At 47.6% G+C, this 21,034-nt stretch overlaps 1 protein-coding gene across 3 annotated transcripts in view; it reads left to right on the top strand.

Moving 5' to 3' along the window:
- The window catches only part of LOC137333952 (scm-like with four MBT domains protein 1), a 103,651-nt gene that overhangs the window by 47,191 nt on the left and 35,426 nt on the right, over positions 1-21,034 (top strand). For all 3 annotated transcript variants that reach the window (XM_067998303.1, XM_067998305.1, XM_067998304.1), the window contains one exon: positions 6,923-7,005. In XM_067998303.1, coding sequence (XP_067854404.1) covers positions 6,923-7,005 — 83 coding nt within the window. The remainder of the gene's footprint in view (positions 1-6,922; positions 7,006-21,034) is intronic.

The following is a 21,034-nucleotide window of genomic DNA, read 5'->3' on the forward strand; positions in this document are numbered from 1 at the left end:
ACCCCTCCAGGACATCATTTCTCTCCAGCACTGCAATGTTCTTCTTAATCAATACTGCCACCGCCACCCCCCCCACTCCTTTCTTTCCCTATCTTTCCTGAGCACCTTGTATCCAGGAATATTCAGTACCCAATCCTGCCCTTTTTTGAGCCAGGTCTCCGATATCATACCTAGCACAAAGGAAGATGGTAGTGGTTGTTGGAGGCCAATCATCTCAGCCACAGGACATTGCTGCAGGAGTTCCTCAGGGCAGTGTCCTAGGCCCAACCATCTTCAGCTGCTTCATCAATGACCTTCCCTCCATCATAAGGTCAGAAATGGGGATGTTCGCTGATGATTGCACAGTATTCAGTTCCATTCGCAACCCCTCAGATAATGAAGCAGTCCGTGCCCGCATGCAGCAAGGCCTGGACAACATCCAGGCTTGGGCTGACAAGTGGCAAGTAACATTCGCGCCAGACAAGTGCCAGGCAATGACCATCTCCAACAAGAGAGAGTCTAACCACCTCCCCTTGACATTCAACGGCATTACCATCGCCGAATCCCCCACCATCAACATCCTGGGGGTCACCATTGACCAGAAACTTAACTGGACCAGCCATATAAATACTGTGGCTACAAGAGCAGGTCAGAGGCTGGGTATTCTGCGGCGAGTGACTCACCTCCTGACTCCCCAAAGCCTTTCCACCATCTACAAGGCACAAGTTAGGAGTGTGATAGAATACTCTCCACTTGCCTGAACAACACTCAAGAAGCTCGACACCATCCAGGACAAAGCAGCCCGCTTGATTGGCACCCCATCCACCACCCTAAACATTCACTCCCTTCACCACCGGCGCACTGTGGCTGCAGTGTGCACCATCCACAGGATGCACTGCAGCAACTCGCCAAGGCTTCTTCGACAGCACCTCCCAAACCCGCGACTTGTACCACCTAGAAGGACAAGAGCAGCAGGCACATGGGAACAACACCACCTGCACGTTTCCCTCCAAGTCACACACCATCCCGACTTGGAAATATATCGCCGTTCCTTCATCGTCGCTGGGTCAAAATTCTGGAATTCCTGTGGGAGAATCTTCACCACACGGACTGCAGCGGTTCAAGAAGGCGGCTCACCACCACCTTCTCAAGGGCAATTCGGGATGGGCAATAAATGCTGGTCTTGCCAGCGAAGCCCACATCCCATGAACGAACAAAAAAAAACTAATTCGTATTCCCATGTGGCTATTTGCGCCTGCAGCTCACCGACCTTGTTTACCACACTTCGTGCGTTTACACACATGCACTGTAAACCAATATTGGACTTTCTTGTACTTGCTCTTAGTCTGATCCCACCTAATATCGTACTATTTCTTATTCTAGTGCTATCTGTCTCTCCCAATCCTTTGTGCACCTTGTTTCTCCTTTCCAATGCTACATCCTGGTGCCCATCCCCCTGACAAATTAGTTTAAACCCCCCCTCCCCCACAGCACTAGTGACACTTCCTGCGAGGGCATTGGTCCCAGCTCTGTTGAGGCGCAAGCCGCCCAGCCTGTACAGGTCCCACTTCCCCCAGAACTGGCCCCAATGCCTCAGGAATCTAAAGCCCTCCCTCCTGCACCCATCTCTCCAGCCACGCATTCATCTGCTCTATCCTCCTTTTTCTATACTCACTACAGCATGGCACCGGGAGTAATCTGGAGATTACTCCCTTTGAGGTCCTGCTTCTTAATCTCTTTCCTAACTCCTTAAAATCTGCCTGCAGGACCTCATCCCTCTTTCTACCTATGTGTTGGTACCAATATGGACCACGACCTCTGGCTGTTCACCCTCCCCCTCTAGAATGTTCTGCAGCCGGTCAGTGACATCCTTGACCCTGGCACTAGGGAGGCAAAGTACCATCCTGGAATCAAGTCTGCGGCCGCAGAAACGCCTGTTTGTTCCCCTAACTATTGAATCCCCTATCACTATCACTCTCCTGACCTTTCTCCACCCAATCACCACCCCACTTCACCCCGTTCAGCTGAGCCACCCATGGTGCAGTGGACTTGGCTCTGGCTGCACTCCGCAGAGGAACCCTTTCCCTCAACAGTATTCAGAATGTGTGTTCAAAATTTAAAAGCACATAAATTTTTAAAAATTCGTTCATGGGATGTGGGCGTCGCTGGCGAGGCCGGCATTTACTGCCCATCCCTAATTGCCCTTGAGAAGGTGATGGTGAGCCGCCTTCTTGAACCACTGCAGTCCGTGCGGTGAAGGTTCTCCCACAGTGCTGTTAGGAAGGGAGTTCCAGGATTTTGATCCAGCGACGATAGAGGAACGGCGATATATTTCCAAGTCGGGATGGTGTGTGACTTGGAAGGGAACGTGCAGGTGGTGGTGTTCCCATGTACCTGCTGCTCTTGTCCTTCTAGGTGGTAGAGGTCGTGGGTTTGGGAGGTGCTGTCGAAGAAGCCTTGGCGAGTTGCTGTAGTGCATCCTGTGGATGGTACACACTGCAACCACAGTGCGCCGGTGGTGAAGGGAGTGAATGTTTAAGGTGGTGGATGGGGTGCCAATCAAGCGGGCTGCTTTGTCCTGGATGGTGTCGAGCTTCTTGAGTGTTGTTCAGGCAAGTGGAGAGTATTCTATCACACTCCTAACTTGTGCCTTGTAGATGGTGGAAAGGCTTTGGGGAGTCAGGAGGTGAGTCACTCGCCGCAGAATACCCAGCCTCTGACCTGCTCTTGTAGCCACAGTATTTATGTGGCTGGTCCAGTTAAGTTCCTGGTCATGGTGACCCCCATGATGTTGGTGGGGGATTCGGCGATGGTAATGCCGTTGAATGTCAAGGGGAGGTGGTTAGACTCTCTCTTGTTGGAGATGGTCATTGCCTGGCACTTGTCTGACGCGAATGTTACTTGCCACTTATGAGCCCAAGCCTGGATGTTGTCCAGGTCTTGCTGCATGCGGGCACAGACTGCTTCATTATCTGAGGGGTTGCGAATGGAACTGAACACTGTGCAATCATCAGCGAACATCCCCATTTCTGACCTTATGATGGAGGGAAGGTCATTGATGAAGCAGCTGAAGATGGTTGGGCCTAGGACACTGCCCTGAGGAACTCCTGCAGCAATGTCCTGTGGCTGAGATGATTGGCCTCCAACAACCACTACCATCTTCCTTTGTGCTAGATATGACTCCAGCCACTGGAGAGTTTTCCCCCTGATTCGCATTGACTTCAATTTTACTAGGGCTCCTTGGTGCCACACTCTGTTAAATGGTGCCTTATTGTCAAGGGCAGTCACTCTCACCTCACCTCTGGAATTCAGCTCTTTTGTCCATGTTTGGACCAAAGCTGTAATGAGGCCTGGAGCCGAGTGGTGCTGGCGGAACCCAAACTGAGCATGAGTGGAGCAGGTTATTGGTGAGTAAGTGCCGCTTGATAGCACTGTCGACGACACCTTCCATCACTTTGCTGATGATTGAGAGTAGACTGATGGGGCGGTAATTGGCCGGATTGGATTTGTCCTGCATTTTGTGTACAGGACATACCTGGGAAATTTTCCACATTGTCGGGTAGATGCCGGTGTTGTAGCTGTACTGGAACGGTTTGGCTAGAGGCGCAGCTAGTTCTGGAGCACAAGTCTTCAGCACTACAGCCGGGATGTTATCGGGGCCCATTGCCTTTGCTGTATCCAGTTCACTCAGCCGTTTCTTGATATCACGTGGAGTGAATCGAATTGGCTGAAGGCTGGCTTCTGTGATGGTGGGGATATCGGGAGGAGGCCGAGATGGATCATCCACTCGGCACTTCTGGCTGAAGATAGTTGCAAACGCTTCAGTCTTGTCTTTTGCACTCACGTGCTGGACTCCGCCATCATTGAGGATGGGGATGTTCACGGAGCCTCCTCCTCCTGTTAGTTGTTTAATTGTCCACCACCATTCACGACTGGATGTGGCAGGACTGCAGAGCTTTGATCTGATCCGTTGGTTGTGGAATCGCTTAGCTCTGTCTATAGCATGTTGCTTCCGCTGTTTAGCATGCATGTAGTCCTGAGTTGTAGCTTCACCAGGTTGGCACCTCATTTTTAGGTATGCCTGGTGCTGCTCCTGGCATGCTCTTCTACACTCCTCATTGAACCAGGGTTGATCCCCTGGCTTGTTGGAATTTGTAGAGTGAGGAATATGCCGGGCCATGAGGTTACAAATTGTGCTGGAATACAATTCTGCTGCTGCTGATGGCCGACAGCACCTCTTGGATGTCCAGTTTTGAGCAGCTAGATCTGTTCTGAATCTATCCCATTTAGCACGGTGGTAGTGCCACACAACACGTTGGATGGTGTCCTCAGTGCGAAGATGGGACCTCGTCACCACGCGGACTGTGCGGTGGTCACTCCTACCAATACTGTCATGGACAGATGCATCTGCGACAGGTACATTGGTGAGGACGAGGTCAAGTAGGTTTTTCCATCATGTTGGTTTTCTCACTACCTGCCGCAGGCTCAGTCTGGCAGCTATGTCCTTCAGGACTCGGCCAGCTCGGTCAGTAGTGGTGCTACCGAGCCACCCTTAGTGATGGACATTGAAGTCCCCCATCCAGAGTGCATTCTGTGCCCTTGCTATCCTCAGTGCTTCCTCCAAGTGATGCTCAACATGGAGGAGGACGGTAAGTGGTAATCAGCAGGAGGTTTCCTTGCCCATGTTTGACCTGATGCCATGAGATTTCATGGGGTCCAGAGTTAATGTTGAGGACTCCCAGGGCCACTCCCTCCTGACTGTCTATCACTGTACCGCCACCTCTGGTGGGTCTGTCCTGCCGGTGGGACAGGACATACCCAGGGATGGTGATGGAAGAGTCTGGGACGTTGGCTGAAAGGTATGATTCTGTGAGTGTGGCTATGTCAGACTGTTGCTTGACTAGTCTGTGGGACAGCTCTCCCAATTTTGGCACAAGTCCCCAGATGTTGGTGAGGAGGACTTTGCAGGGTTGACTGGGCTTGGTTTGCCTTTGTCGTGTCCGGTGCCTAGTGGTCCGATACCGGGTGGTCCGTCCGGTTTTATTCTTCTTATGACTTTTTTTAGCGAGATTGTACAACTGAGTGGCTTGCTAGGCCATTTCAGAGGTTTCCTTCCCTAAAGGGCATTAGTGAACCAGATGGGTTTTTACAACAATCCGGTAGTTTCATGGCCACCTTTACTGATACTAGTTTTTTTTAATTCCAGATTTTATTTTATTAATTGAACTCCCCAGCGGGATTTGAACTCATGACTCCAGATTATTAGTCCAGTAACATAACCACTATGCTTCCATACTGTGTGTAAATTGTTATTGTAGAAATTCAGTTTTAGTATCACAATAAATGAATTGTAAACAATTTTACAACACCAAGTTATAGTCCAGCAATTTTATTTTAAATTCACAAGCTTTCGGAGACTTCCTCCTTCCTCAGGTAACATTTACCTGAGGAAGGAGGAAGTCTCCGAAAGCTTGTGAATTTAAAATAAAATTGCTGGACTATAACTTGGTGTTGTAAAATTGTTTACAATTGTCAACCCCAGTCCATCACCGGCATCTCCACATCACAATAAATGAAACATAAGTAATTTATTATAATATGCAGTATAATGTTGAAAAAATTATGTAATAAAATTGATCTTCGGAGATTTACCTGAAATCATTGTTTGCTCTTGCAGAGAGCCAGTGCAGACTCGATGGGCCGAATGGCCTCCTTCCGTGCTATAACCTTTCTATGATTCTCTATGATTGAGTGCCAGAGTAGTTCTTTTCCTGGATTATTTTGCCAGTCATGAGACTAATTTTGGATTGAGCCACACAAAACCATTCCCATATACAATTTTATTGAGATACCGATAGATTTCACACCAAACTTTAATTTTTGCTCTGCATTTCTCCACTGTTCCATCTGCTCTTTATCAAAAACACTGCGTTGAATTTGGGTTTTCCCAACATCTCGTTCTTTCTTAATTGCAAGCCAGGAGTTGCCTTTAGCGAGCAAGCTCTTCAATAATAAAAACATAAACTGCTGGAAACACTCAACAGGTCAGGCAGCATCAGTGGAGGGAGCTCGTCAATAACTTTGTATTATTGCCCTTGAAAGTTCTCCTTTCATGAAAACTTACTCTTTCTTGCCATTGTTTGTCAAGTTGTACCAATCTTGTCCAATTGGCATGTCTAAGACTCATGCCAAAGTTGTAACTGATGGGGCACAGTTCACAAATCTGGTGTGGTTGTTAATTATAAGTCATTCATCTTGGCATAGCCTTGAAGAGCCCTGGGTGCTGGTGGTGTTCGGAACATAGGAACAGGAGGAGGTCATTCAGCCCCTCGAGCTTGTTCCACCATTCAGTTAGATCACAGCTGATCTGTATCTTAACTCCGTTTACCTGCCTTTATGTTGAACAGGTTTTTTTTACTCCTTCATGGGATGTGGGCGTCGCTGGCAATGCCAGAATTTATTGCCCATCCCTAATTGCCCTTGAGAAGGTGGTGGTGAGCCGCCTTCTTGAACCGCTGCAGTCCGTGTGGTGAAGGTTCTCCCACAGTGCTGTTAGGAAGGGAGTTCCAGGATTTTGACCCAGCTACACTGAAGGAACAGTGGACTGTCATTAAAGGCTAATTACAACGGAAAAACTTCCCAGCCAAATTATTATGGTTGCATGCCATAGGTAGTCTCTCTTAATGGGGATCTTAACTCTCAGGTTCATTGTGATTGTTTAAAACAGCTTGTGTTGGGAAAGTGTGTCGTTCCTGCTGGTTGACTGTGACAGACTCTGTATTTTGAAATATCTCATAGAACAAAAGGTTGGCAGAAGGTTCTTTTTAATGAAAGCAGCGAAAGTTGAGTTTGATAGGCAGAAAGTTAACTTGCACATATGTACGTTTTTAGAATGGAAGTTTAACATGAGCTAATGTGTCTGATGTTTGACCAATGCCCTCAGGTTTTCCTGGACAGGATTTTGACTGGGCTGATTATTTGAAGAAGTGTGGCTCCAAGGCAGCTGCAGGACATTGCTTTGCTTCCGTAAGTGTCACAGTCACGAAAACTTAATGAAATGCAATTAGACTCCACACAGATATACCTTTAAATAGAAATAAATAACTGCAAATAACTAGTAACTGTTTATACACTGGATGCTGGAAAACTGGAATAAAAACAGAAAATATTGGAAATACTCAGCACTTCATCTTTCTATTAGGCACATTACAGCCTTCCAGCTTTAACATTCAGTTTAACAACATTCGATGTTAACCACCCTCCCATGTTCTCTCGGACAGCAGGTGCTGGTAATGGAGGACGGCTGCACCACAGCCACTGAGCGTGTGGGCTGATGCTGGGAATCCCCTATCGGTACACGGTCCTGGGGGGTGGGGGGAGTTGTGGGGTGGGAATCCCCTATCGGTACACGGCCCTGGGGGTGGGGGGAGTTGTGGGGTGGGAATCCCCTATCAGTACACGGCCCTGGGGGTGGGGGGAGTTGTGGGGTGGGGATCCCCTATCGGTACACGGCCCTGGGGGTGGGGGGAGTTATGGGGTGGGAATCCCCTATCGGTACACGGCCCTGGGGGGTGGGGGGAGTTGTGGGGTGGGAATCCCCTATCAGTACACGGCCCTGGGGGGTGGGGGGAGTTGTGGGGTGGGAATCCCCTATTGGTACACGGCCCTGGGGGTGGGGGGAGTTATGGGGTGGGAATCCCCTATCGGTACACGGCCCTGGGGGGTGGGGGGAGTTGTGGGGTGGGAATCCCCTATTGGTACACGGCCCTGGGGGTGGGGGGAGTTATGGGGTGGGAATCCCCTATCGGTACACGGCCCTGGGGGGTGGGGGGAGTTGTGGGGTGGGAATCCCCTATCGGTACACGGCCCTGGGGGTGGGGGGAGTTATGGGGTGGGAATCCCCTATTGGTACACGGCCCTGGGGGGTGGGGGGAGTTGTGGGGTGGGAATCCCCTATCGGTACACGGCCCTGGGGGGTGGGGGGAGTTGTGGGGTTGGTCCATACCCACCTTTCTCCATCACATTTCTGGGCCACGGCAGCCCTCTCCACTTTGCCAGATTTTCCATGTTCCCTTCCTGCCCCATTTTCCCTGGCTCTGTACTTGCTTAAAAGCTGTTCATCTCCAACATCTTCCAGTTCTGGCGAAAGGTCATGGACCTGAAACATTAACTCTGTTTCTCTCTCCACAGATGCTGCCTGACCTGTTGAGTGTTTCCAGCATTTTCTGTTTTTATTTTAGTAACTGTTATGTTGTGTGTGAAAGACTTTGAACATTTTAAAAGTTGATTTAAGAATTTGGGTAAATATGGGTGACTTAAGGTCAAGGTTAGGAGCGAGACACCAACTTGTGACCAGTTTCACCTTGAGGAGTTTCCAGTAACACGATATTATGGCTGAGGAAGGCCATTCAGTCCATCTTAGTTCACCCATCTGGAAGAGCCACACTGCTCCCAATTGCAGCATCTAATTGTTTCTTAAACAATATCAGGGTTTTTGCCTCCACTGCTCTGACTGGAAGTTTATTTCATGTGTTGATCAAACAAAATTTGCTGATATCAGTCCTAACTTCACTTTTTTCTAATTTGCTTTCTCTACTCCCACAATGAAACTTGAAGTAATATTCTACATTTACCTTCCAATCCCTTGACTATCCCAGGTACCTTCCAATCCCTTGACTATCCCAGGTACCTTCCAATCCCTTGACTATCCCAGGTACCTTCCATTCCCTTGACTATCCCAGGTACCTTCCATTCCCTTGACTATCCCAGGTACCTTCCAATCCCTTGACTATCCCAGGTACCTTCCAATCCCTTGACTATCCCAGATACCTTCCGTTCCCTTGACTATCCCAGGTACCTTCCAATCCCTTGACTATCCCAGGTACCTTCCGTTCCCTTGACTATCCCAGGTACCTTCCAATCCCTTGACTATCCCAGGTACCTTCCGTTCCCTTGACTATCCCAGGTACCTTCCAATCCCTTGACTATCCCAGGTACCTTCCGTTCCCTTGACTATCCCAGGTACCTTCCGTTCCCTTGACTATCCCAGGTACCTTCCGTTCCCTTGACTATCCCAGGTACCTTCCGTTCCCTTGACTATCCCAGGTACCTTCCCTTCCCTTGACTATCCCAGGTACCTTCCGTTCCCTTGACTATCCCAGGTACCTTCCATTCCCTTGACTATCCCAGGTACCTTCCGTTCCCTTGACTATCCCAGGTACCTTCCGTTCCCTTGACTATCCCAGGTACCTTCCGTTCCCTTGATTATCCCAGGTACCTTCCATTCCCTTGACTATCCCAGGTACCTTCCATTCCCTTGACTATCCCAGGTACCTTCCAATCCCTTGACTATCCCAGGTACCTTCCAATCCCTTGACTATCCCAGGTACCTTCCAATCCCTTGACTATCCCAGGTACCTTCCAATCCCTTGACTATCCCAGGTACCTTCCAATCCCTTGACTATCCCAGGTACCTTCCAATCCCTTGACTATCCCAGGTACCTTCCAATCCCTTGACTATCCCAGGTACCTTCCAATCCCTTGACTATCCCAGGTACCTTCCAATCCCTTGACTATCCCAGGTACCTTCCAATCCCTTGACTATCCCAGGTACCTCAAGATCCAGGATTATCTATGAAAGAAAGAAGAAAGACTTGCATTTATATAGCGCTTTTCACGACCTCCCAAAGCGCTTTACAACCAATGAAATGCGTTTGAAGTATAGTCACTGTTGTAATGTGGGAAACGCAGCAGCCAATTTGCGTACAGCAAGCTCCCATAAACAGTAATTTGGTAATGACCAGATAATCTGTTTTAGCGATTTTGGTTGAGGGATAAATATTGGCCAGGACACCACGGAAACTCCCCTGCTATTCTTCGAAATAGTGCCGTGGGATCTTTTACGTCCACCTGAGAGGGCAGATGGGGCCTTGGTTTAACGTCTCATCTGAAAGACGGCACCTCTAACAATGCGGCACTCCCTCAGTACTGCACTGGAGTGTCAGCCGAGATTTTGTGTTCAAGTCTCTGGAGTGGAACTTGAACCCACGACCTTGTGACTGAGAGGCAAGAGTGCTGCCAACTGAGCCACAGCTGACACGTGTGGGACAACTATACAGTAATAACCTGATAAGTAGCAGTCAACCCACGGTCCCACTCTGTCCCAGAGTGTCAAAGGACGGTGTCTGACCCACTGTCCCAGATTATGAAAGTCCATAAGACCATAAGAGATAGGAGCAGGAGTAGGCCATTCGGCCCCTCGAGCCTGCTCCACCATTTAATGAGATCATGGCTGATCTGATTTTTACCTCAACTCACTTTCCTGCCCATTCCCCGTATCCTTTGACTCCCTTGCTGATCAAAAATTTGTCTTAACTCAGCCTTGAATGTATTCAATGACTCAGCCTCCACAGCTTTTTGGGGTAAAGAATTCCAAAGATTCACAACCCTCTGGGAGAAGAAATTCCTCCTCATTTCTGTCTTAAACAGACGACCCCTTATTCTGAGACCATGCCCCCTAGTTTTAGATTCCCCCATGAGGGGTAACATCCTCTCAGCATCTACCCTATCGAGTCCCCTCAGAATCTTGTATGTTTTAATAAGATCTCCTCTCATTCTTCTAAACTCCAATGAGTGTAGACCCAACCTGTTCAATCTTTCCTCATAAGACAACCCTTCCATACCCGGAATCAACCTAGTGAACCTTCTCTGAACTGCCTCCAATGCAAGTATGACCTTCCTTAAATAAGGGCACCAAAACTGTACGCAGTACTCCAGGTGTGGTCTCACCAGCATCCTGTACAGTTGTAACATGACTTCCCTGCTTTTATATTCCATCCCCCTAGAAATAAAGGCTGATATTCCGTTTGCCTTCCAGATTACCTGCTGCACCTGTATGTTGACTTTTTGTGTTTCATGTACGAGGACACCCAGATCCCTCTGTACTGCAGCATTTTGTAGTATTTCTCCAATCAAATAATATTTTGCTTTTTTATTTTTCCTCCCAAAGTGGATGACTTCACATTTTCCCACATTATATTCCATCTGCCAAATTTTTGCCCATTCCCTTAACCTGTCAATATCCCTTTGCAGACACTTTGTGTCCTCATCACAACTTGCTTTTCCACCTATCTTTGTATCATCAGTAAATTTGGCCACAAGACACTCTGTTCCTCATCCAAGTCGTTGATATATATTGTAAATAGTTGAGGCCCCAGCACTGAGCCCTGCGGCACCCCATTAGTTACAGATTGCCATTTTGAAAATGACCCTTTTATCCCGACTCTTTGTTTTCTGTTAGTTAGCTAATCCTCTATCCATGCCAGTATATTACCCCCAACACCATGAGCTCTTATCTTGTGCAGTAATGTTTTATGTGGCACCTTATCGAATGCCTTTTGGAAATTCAAATAGACTGCATCCATTGGTTCCCCTTTATCCACCCTGCCCGTTACTTCCTCAAAGAACTCTAATAAATTTGTCAGACATGATTTCCCCTTCATAAAACCATGTTGACTCTCCTTGATTGTATTATGAATCTCCAAATGTCCTGCTACTACTTCCTTAATAATGAATTCTAGCATTTTCCCAATGACAGATGTCAGGCTAACTGATCTATAGTCACCTGCTTTCTGTCTCACTCCCTTCTTGAATAGGGGTGTTACGTTTGCGATTTTCCATTCCGCTGGGACCTTTCCAGAATCTAGTGAATTCTGGAAGATTACAACCAATGCATCCACTATCTCTGTAGCCATTTCCTTTAAGACCCTCGGATGCAAGCCATCATGTCCAGGGGACTTGTCAGCCTTTAGACCCATTAGTTTACCCAGTACTTTTTCTCTAATGATAGTGATTGTTTTTAGTTCCTCCCTCCCCTTTGCCCCTTGATTTTTTATTATTGGTATGTTATTAGTGTCTTGTACTGTGAAGACAGATACAAAATATCTGTTCAATTCCTCTGCCATTTCCTTGTTTTCCATTATTATTTCCCCAGTCTCATCCTCTGAGGGACCAATGTTTACTTTAGCTACCCCCTTCCTTTTCATATACTTGTAGAAGCTTTTACTGTCAGTTTTTAGAAAGGACAGTGTCTGACACACTGTCCCAGAGTGTGAAAGGACAGTGTCTAACCCACTGTCTCCCACAGTCCTCTCCACCTAATTTTTTTGGTTGTGTTTTAAGAATCACAAAATAGTTTATTGATATATTCTTAGGGCAGAAGGAGGCAATTCAGCCCATCGTTTCTCAGGATCAGGGGTCAGACATTTAGGACTGAGATGAGGAGGAATTTCTTCACTCAGAGTCATAGAGTCATAGAGTTATACAGCACGGATAGAGGCCCTTCGGCCCATCGTGTCCGCGCCGGCCATCAGCCCTGTCTACTCTAATCCCATATTCCAGCATTTGGTCCGTAGCCTTGTATGCTATGGCATTTCAAGTGCTCATCCAAATGCTTCTTGAATGTTGTGAGGGTTCCTGCCTCCACAACCCTTTCAGGCAGTGAGTTCCAGACTCCAACCACCCTCTGGGTGAAAAAGTTCTTTCTCAAATCCCCTCTAAACCTCCCGCCTTTTACCTTGAATCTATGTCCCCTTGTTATAGAACCCTCAACGAAGGGAAAAAGCTCCTTAGTATCCATCCTATCTGTGCCCCTCATAATTTTGTACACCTCAATCATGTCCCCCCTCAGCCACCTCTGCTCCAAGGAAAACAAACCCAATCTTCCCAGTCTCTCTTCATAGCTGAAGCGCTCCAGCCCTGGTAACATCCTGGTGAATCTCCTCTGCACCCTCTCCAAAGCGATCACATCCTTCCTGTAGTGTGGCGACCAGAACTGCACACAGTACTCCAGCTGTGGCCTAACCAGTGTTTTATACAGCTCCATCATAACCTCCTTGCTCTTATATTCTATGCCTCGGCTAATAAAGGCAAGTATCTCATATGCCTTCTTTACCACCTCATCTACCTGTTCCGCCGCCTTCAGGGATCTGTGAACTTGCACACCAAGATCCCTCTGACCCTCTGTCTTGCCTAGGGTCCTCCCATTCATTGTGTATTCCCTTTCCTTGTTAGTCCCTCCAAAGTGCATCACCTCGCACTTTTCCGGGTTAAATTCCATTTGCCACTGTTCCGCCCATCTGACCAACCCATCTATATCGTCCTGCAGACTGAGGCTATCCTCCTCGCTATTTACCACCCTACCAATTTTTGTATCATCAGCGAACTTACTGATCATACCTTTTACATTCATATCCAAGTCATTAATGTAGACCACGAACAGCAAGGGACCCAGCACCGATCCCTGTGGTACCCCACTGGCCACAGGCTTCCAGTCACAAAAACAACCTTCGACCATCACCCTCTGCCTTCTGCCACTAAGCCAGTTTTGTATCCAAAGTGCCAAGGCACCCTGGACTCCATGGGCTCGTACCTTCTTGACCAGTCTCCTGTGGGGGACTTTATCGAAGGCCTTACTGAAATCCATGTATACCACATCCACTGCGTTACCCTCATCCACACGCCTAGTCACCCCCTCAAAAAATTCAATCAAATTAGTCAGACATGATCTTCCTTTGACAAAGCCATGTTGACTATCCCTGATTAATCCTTGCTTCTCCAAGTGGAGACTAATTTTGTCCTTCAGAATTTTTTCCAATAATTTTCCTACCACTGATGTTAGGCTCACTGGCCTGTAGTTCCCCGGTTTTTCCCTACTCCCCTTCTTGAATAATGGTATTACATTAGCGGTTCTCCAGTCCTCTGGCACATCCCCTGTGGCCAGAGAGGTTCTGAATATATGTGCCAGAGCCCCCGCAATCTCCTCCTTTGCCTCACACAGTAGCCTGGGATACATTTCGTCCGGGCCTGGGGATTTATCCATTTTTAGGCCTGCTAAAACCGCCAATACCTCCTCCCGCTCGATGTTAATATGTTCGAGTATATCACAGTCCCCCTGCCGTATTTCTATGTCTACGTCGTCCTTCTCCATAGTGAAAACAGATGCAAAAAATTCATTTAGAACCCCTCCTACATCTGCCGGCTCCACACACAGATTGCCATTTTTGTCCCTAATGGGCCCTATTTTTTCCCTAGTCATCCTCTTACCCTTAATATACTTATAAAACATCTTAGGATTTTCCTTTATTTTGCTCGCCAGTGTTATTTCATGGCCCCTCCTTGATCTCCTAATTTCTTTTTCAAGTATCCCCCTGCACTTTTTGTACTCCTCTAGGGCTTCCTCCATCTTTAGCCTTTTGTATCTGCCAAAAGCCCTCCTTTTTTTCCTAATCCATTCTCGTATATCCCCTGACATCCAAGGTTCCCTGGAGTTCTTGGAACCACCCTTGACCTTTACGGGAACATGTTGCCATTGTATGGTCTCAATCTTCCTTCTGAAAGACTCCCATTGCTCCGATGCGGATTTTCCTACAAGCAGCTGATCCCAGTCCATTTTGGCCAGATCCTGCCTTATCCTATTAAAATCGGCCTTCCCCCAATTTAGAACCTTTATTTCCGGCCCCTCCCTGTCCTTTTCCATGACCACCTTAAATCTCACCAAATTATGGTCACTGTCACCAAAGTGCTCACCTACTAGCACTTCTTCCACTTGGCCGGCCACATTCCCTAGAATTAGGTCCAGTACCGCCCCCTCTCTTGTAGGACTTTCTACATGCTGGCTCAAAAAGCTCTCCTGGATGCACGTTAAGAATTTTGTACCCTCTAAGCCTTGTACACTCTGAGTATCCCAGTTAATATTGGGGAAGTTGAAATCCCCCACTATTATTACCCTATTATTTGCACAATTTTCTGAGATTTGCCTACATATCTGTTCCTCTATCTCCCCCTGACTGTTTGGGGGCCTATAGTACACTCCCATCAAAGTGCTTGCCCCCTTTTTGTTTTTAAGCTCCACCCATATGGCCTCATTCGAGGAACCTGCTAATATATCATCCCTCCTTATGGCAGTAATTGATTCTTTAATTAATATTGCGACCCCCCCTCCTCTTATACCTCCCTCTCTGTCTCGCCTGAAGATTCTGTACCTCGGAATATTGAGCTGCCAGTCTTGCCCCTCCCTCAACCATGTCTCTGTGACAGCAACAATATCATACTCCCATGTGTTTATCAACACCTTCAGTTCATCCACCTTATTTGCAAGACTCCTTGCATTAAAATAGATGCCATCCAGCCTTGCCCTCACATATTTGCCCTGTCTTCCAAGCTGACTTGTTTTTTTCTCTATATTTGGCTGCACATCACCCCCTATTGTAGCTCCACTCTGTATCCCATCCCCCTGCCAAGTTAGTTTAAACCCCCCCCAACAGTGCTAGCAAACCTCCCCGCAAGGATATTTGGAATTCTCTACCCTACAGGGCTGTGGATGCTCAGTCGTTGAGTATATTCAAGACTGAGATCGATAGATTTTTGGACTCTGAGGGAATCAAGGGATATGGGGATCGGGCAGGAAAGTGGAGTTGAGGCCAAAGATCAGCCATGATCTTATTGAATGGCGGAGAAGGCTCGAGGGGCCGTATGGTTTGTTCCTGCTGCTATTTCTTATGTTCTTATGATCTTATCGTGTCTGTGTCAACTTCTTGAAAGAGCTATCCAATTAGTTCCACTTCCCCGCTCTTTCTCAATAGCCCTGCAAATCGTTCCTTTTCAAGTATTTATCAAATTCCCTTTTGTTACTATTGAATCTGCTCCCACCGCCCTTTCAGGCAGTGAATTCGCTGTGTAGAATTCATTTCTCTCATCTCATTTCTGTTTTTTTTGCCATTTATGTTAAATCTATGTCCTCTGGTTACAGACTCTCCTGCCAGTTACATCGAGTCTACAGCACAGAAAAAGGCCATTCGGCCCAACTGGTCTATGCCAGCATTTATGTTCCACACGAGCCTCCTCCCTCCCAACTTCATCTAACCCTATCAGTATATCCTGATATTCCTTTCTCCCTCATGTGTTTATCTAGCTTCCCCTTAATTGCATCTGTGTTATTTGCCTCAACTACTCCTTGTGGTAGGGCGTTCCACATTCTAACCACCCTTTCGGTAAAGAAGTTTCTCCTGAATTCCCTATTGGATTTATTAGTGACGATCTTATATTGAAGGGCAAGGCTGGTAGAAGTAGGGAACCTTGGATGACTCGGGAGATTGAGGCCCTAGTCAAAAAGAAGAAGGAGGCATATGACATGCATAGGCAGCTGGGATCAAGTGGATCCCTTGAAGAGTATAGAGATTGCCGGAGTAGAGTTAAGAGAGAAATCAGGAGGGCAAAAAGGGGACGTGAGATTGCTTTGGCAGATAAGGCAAAGGAGAATCCAAAGAGCTTCTACAAATACATAAAGGGCAAAAGAGTAACTAGGGAGAGAGTAGGGCCTCTTAAGGATCAACAAGGTCATCTATGTGCGGAACCACAAGAGATGGGTGAGATCCTAAATGAATATTTCACATCGGTATTTACGGTTGAGAAAGGCATGGATGTTAGGGAACTTGGGGAAATAAGTAACGATGTCTTGAGGAGTGTACATATTACAGAGAGGGAGGTGCTGGAAGTCTTAACGCGCATCAAGGTAGATAAATCTCCGGGACCTGATGCAATGTATCCCAGGACGTTATGGGAGGTTAGGGAGGAAATTGCGGGTCCCCTGGCAGAGATATTTGAATCATCGACAGCTACAGGTGAGGTGCCTGAAGATTGGAGGGTAGCAAATGTTGTGCTCTTGTTTAAGAAGGGTGGCAGGGAAAAGCCTGGGAACTACAGACCGGTGAGCCTGACATCTGTAGTGGGTAAGTTGTTAGAGGGTATTCTGAGGGACAGGATCTACAGGCATTTGGAGAGGCAGGGACTGATTAGGAACAGTCAGCATGGTTTTGTGAGAGGAAAATCATGTTTCATGAATTTGATTGAGTTTTTTGAAGGGGTAACCAAGAAGATAGATGAGGGCTGTGCAGTAGACGTGGTCTACATGGACTTTAGCAAAGCCTTTGACAAGGTACCGCATGGTAGGTTGTTACATAAGGTTAAATCTCACGGGATCCAAGGTGAGGTAGCCAATTGGATACAAAATTGGATTGACGACAGAAGACAGAGGGTGGTTGTAGAGGGTTGTTTTTCAAACTGGAGGCCTGTGACCAGCGGTGTGCCTCAGGGATCGGTGCTGGGTCCGCTGTTATTTGTTATTTATATTAATGATTTGGATGAGAATTTAGGAGGCATGGTTAGTAAGTTTGCAGATGACACCAAGATTGGTGGCATTGTGGACAGTGAAGAAGGTTATCTAGGATTGCAACGGGATCTTGATAAATTGGGCCAGTGGGCCGATGAATGGCAGATGGAGTTTAATTTAGATAAATGTGAGGTGATGCATTTTGGTAGATCGAATCGGGCCAGGACCTACTCCGTTAATGGTAGGGCGTTGGGGAGAGTTATAGAACAAAGAGATCTAGGAGTACAGGTTCATAGCTCCTTGAAAGTGGAGTCACAGGTGGATAGGGTGGTGAAGAAGGCATTCGGCATGCTTGGTTTCATCGGCCAGAACATTGAATACAGGAGTTGGGATGTCTTGTTGAAGTTGTACAAGATATTAGTAAGGCCACACTTGGAATACTTCTGGTCACCCTATTATAGAAAGGATATTATTAAACTAGAAAGAGTGCAGAAAAGATTTACTAGGATGCTACCGGGACTTGATGGTTTGACTTTTCGGGAGAGGTTGGATAGACTGAGACTTTTTTCCCTGGAGAGTAGGAGGTTTAGGGGTGATCTTATAGAAGTCTATAAAATAATGAGGGGCATAGATAAGGTAGATAATCAAAATCTTTTCCCAAAGGTAGGGGAGTCTATAACGAGGGGGCATAGATTTAAGGTGAGAGGGGAGAGATACAAAAGGGTCCAGAGGGGCAATTTTTTCACTCAAAGGGTGGTGAGTGTCTGGAACGAGCTGCCAGAGGCAGTAGTAGAGGCGGGTACAATTTTGTCTTTTAAAAAGCATTTGGACAGTTACATGGGTAAGATGGGTATAGAGGGATATGGGCCAAGTGCAGGCAATTGGGACTAGCTTAGTGGTATAAACTGGGCGACATGGACATGTTGGGCCGAAGGGCCTGTTTCCATGTTGTAACTTCTATGATTCTATGATTGATGCCCTCTAGTTTTGATCTCCCCCACAAGTCGAAACATTTTCTCCATGACCACCCTATCAATCCCTTTCATTATCTTAAAGACCTCTATCAGGTCATCCCTCAGCCTTTTTTTTTCTAGAGGAAAATAAGCCCGAGCCTGTTTAGTCTTTCCTGATAAGTATATCCTCTCAGTTCTGGTGTCCTCCTTGTGAATCTTTATTGCACCTTCTCCAATGCCTCTATATCCTCTTTATAATATGGAGACCAGAACTGTGCACAGTACTGCAAATGTGTTCGAACCAAGGTTCTATACAAGTTTTACATAATTTATTTGCTTTTCAATTTTATCCCGCTAGAAATGAGCCTCAGTGCTTGATTTGCCTTTTTAATGATGTGGAGATGCCGCACAACACCAGGTTGTAGTCCAACAGTTTTATTTGAAATCACAAGCTTTCGGAGCTTTGCTCCTTCGTTAGGTGAGTGAAGGGTTCCATAAAGGCACAGCATATATAGTCAGAGAACAATGCCTGGTGATTACAGATAATCTTTCTAACTGCCCTTTATCACACCTCGGCAGAGAGGTAATCACAGCAATCAAAGGAGTGGATGGTGTTCAGACAGGTTAGTCCTGGAAACATTACATCCAAGAATACTGAATACACAAAGGGTCAAATCACAAAGACAGAGAGAGAGAGACTTGAAAGGCAGAGAGAAAGAGAGAGAATGACCAGTTGTATTAAAAACAGATAACTGTTTTTCGCTGGTGGGGTTACATGTAGTGTGACATGAACCCAAGATCCCGGTTGAGGCCGTCCTCATGGGTGCGGAACTTGGTTATCAATTTCTGCTCGACGATTTTGCGTTGTCGTGTGTCTCGAAGGCCGCCTTGGAGAACGTTTACCCGAAGATCGGAGGCTGAATGTCCTTGACTGCTGAAGTGTTTCCCGACTGGGAGGGAACCCTCCTGTCTGGCGATTGTTGTGCGGTGTCCGTTCATCCGTTGTCGAAGTGTCTGCATGGTCTCGCCGATGTACCATGCTCCGGGGCATCCTTTCATCAGCCGCACTCACAAGACAGTCCAGAATGTCACCCGAGCACAATGCAACGCCATCGACGCTCTCAAGACCAACCGCAACATCGTCATCAAACCAGTGGACAAAGGAGGAGCCATCGTCATACAGAACAGAACGGACTATTGCAAAGAAGCATACCGACAACTGGACAACCAGGAACACTACAGACGGTTACCCGCAGATCCGACCAAAGAACACACCCACCAGCTCAACAAACCTTCGATCCAGACCTTCAAAGCATCCTACGTGCTCTCATCCCACGTGCTCCCCGTGTGGGAGACTTCTACTGCCTCCCAAAGATACACAAAGCCAACACACCCGGACGTCCTATCTTATCAGGCAACGGAACCCTGTGTGAGAACCTCTCTGGATACATCGAGGGCATCCTGAAACCCATCGTACAGGGAACCCCCAGCTTCTGTCGCGACACTACAGACTTCCTACAAAAACTCAGCACCCACGGACCAGTTGAACCAGGAACACTTCTCACCACGATGGACGTCTCGGCACTCTACACCAGTATCCCCCATGATGACGGCATCGCTGCGACAGCATCAATACTCAACACCAACAACAGCCAATCCCCAGACGCCATCCTACAACTCATCCGCTTCATCCTGGATCACAATGTCTTCACCTTCGACAACCAGTTCTTTACCCAAACACATGGAACAGCCATGGGGACCAAATTCGCACCCCAATACGCCAACATTTTCATGCACAAGTTCGAGCACGACTTCTTCACTGCACAGGACCTCCAACCAACGCGATACACCAGATTCATCGATGGCATTTTCTTCCTATGGACCCACGGCGAAGAATCACTGAAGAGACTACACGATAACATCAACAAGTTCCATCCCACCATCAAACTCACCATGGACCACTCCTCAGAATTGGTTTCATTCTTGGACACACGAATCTCCATCAAAGACGGGCACCTCAGCACCTCACTCTACCGCAAGCCCACGGACAACCTCACGATGCTCCACTTCTCCAGCTTCCACCCTAACCACGTCAAAGAGGCCATCCCCTATGGACAAGCCCTGCGAATCACAGGATTTGCTCAGACGAGGAGGAACGCGATGGACACCTACAGACGCTGAAAGACGCCCTCGTAAGAACGGGATATGACGCTCGACTCGTCGATTGACAGTTCCGACAGGCCGCAGCGAAAAATCGCATAGACCTCCTCAGAAGACGAACACGGGACGCAACCAACAGAGTACCCTTCGTCGTCCAGTACTTCCCCGGAGCGGAGAAACTACGCCATGTTCTTCGCAGCCTTCAACATGTCATCGATGACAACGAACACCTCGCTAAGGCCATCCCCACGCCTCCACTACTCGCCTTCAAACAGCCACCCAACCTCAAACAGACCATCGTTCGCAGCAAATTACCCAGCTTTCAGGAGAACAGCGTCCACGACACCACACAACCCTGCCGCGGTAACCTCTGCAAGACGTGCCAGATCATCGACACAGATACCACCATCACATGAGAGGACACCACCCACCAGGTACATGGTTCATACTCCTGTGACTTGGCCAACGTTGTCTACCTCATACGTTGCAGGAAAGGATTCCCTGGAGCATGGTACATCGGTGACACCATGCAGACACTGCGACAACGGATGAACGGACACCGCACAACAATCGCCAGACAGGAGGGTTCCCTCCCAGTCGGGGAACACTTCAGCAGTCAAGGACATTCAGCCTCCGATCTTCGGGTAAGCGTTCTCCAAGGCGGCCTTCGAGACACACGACAACGCAAAATCGTCGAGCAGAAATTGATAGCCAAGTTCCACACCCATGAGGCAGCCTCAACTGGGATCTTGGGTTCATGTCACGCTACATGTAA

The sequence above is a fragment of the Heptranchias perlo genome, chromosome 17, assembly GCF_035084215.1.
Source record: "Heptranchias perlo isolate sHepPer1 chromosome 17, sHepPer1.hap1, whole genome shotgun sequence".
Lineage (NCBI taxonomy): Eukaryota > Metazoa > Chordata > Chondrichthyes > Hexanchiformes > Hexanchidae > Heptranchias > Heptranchias perlo.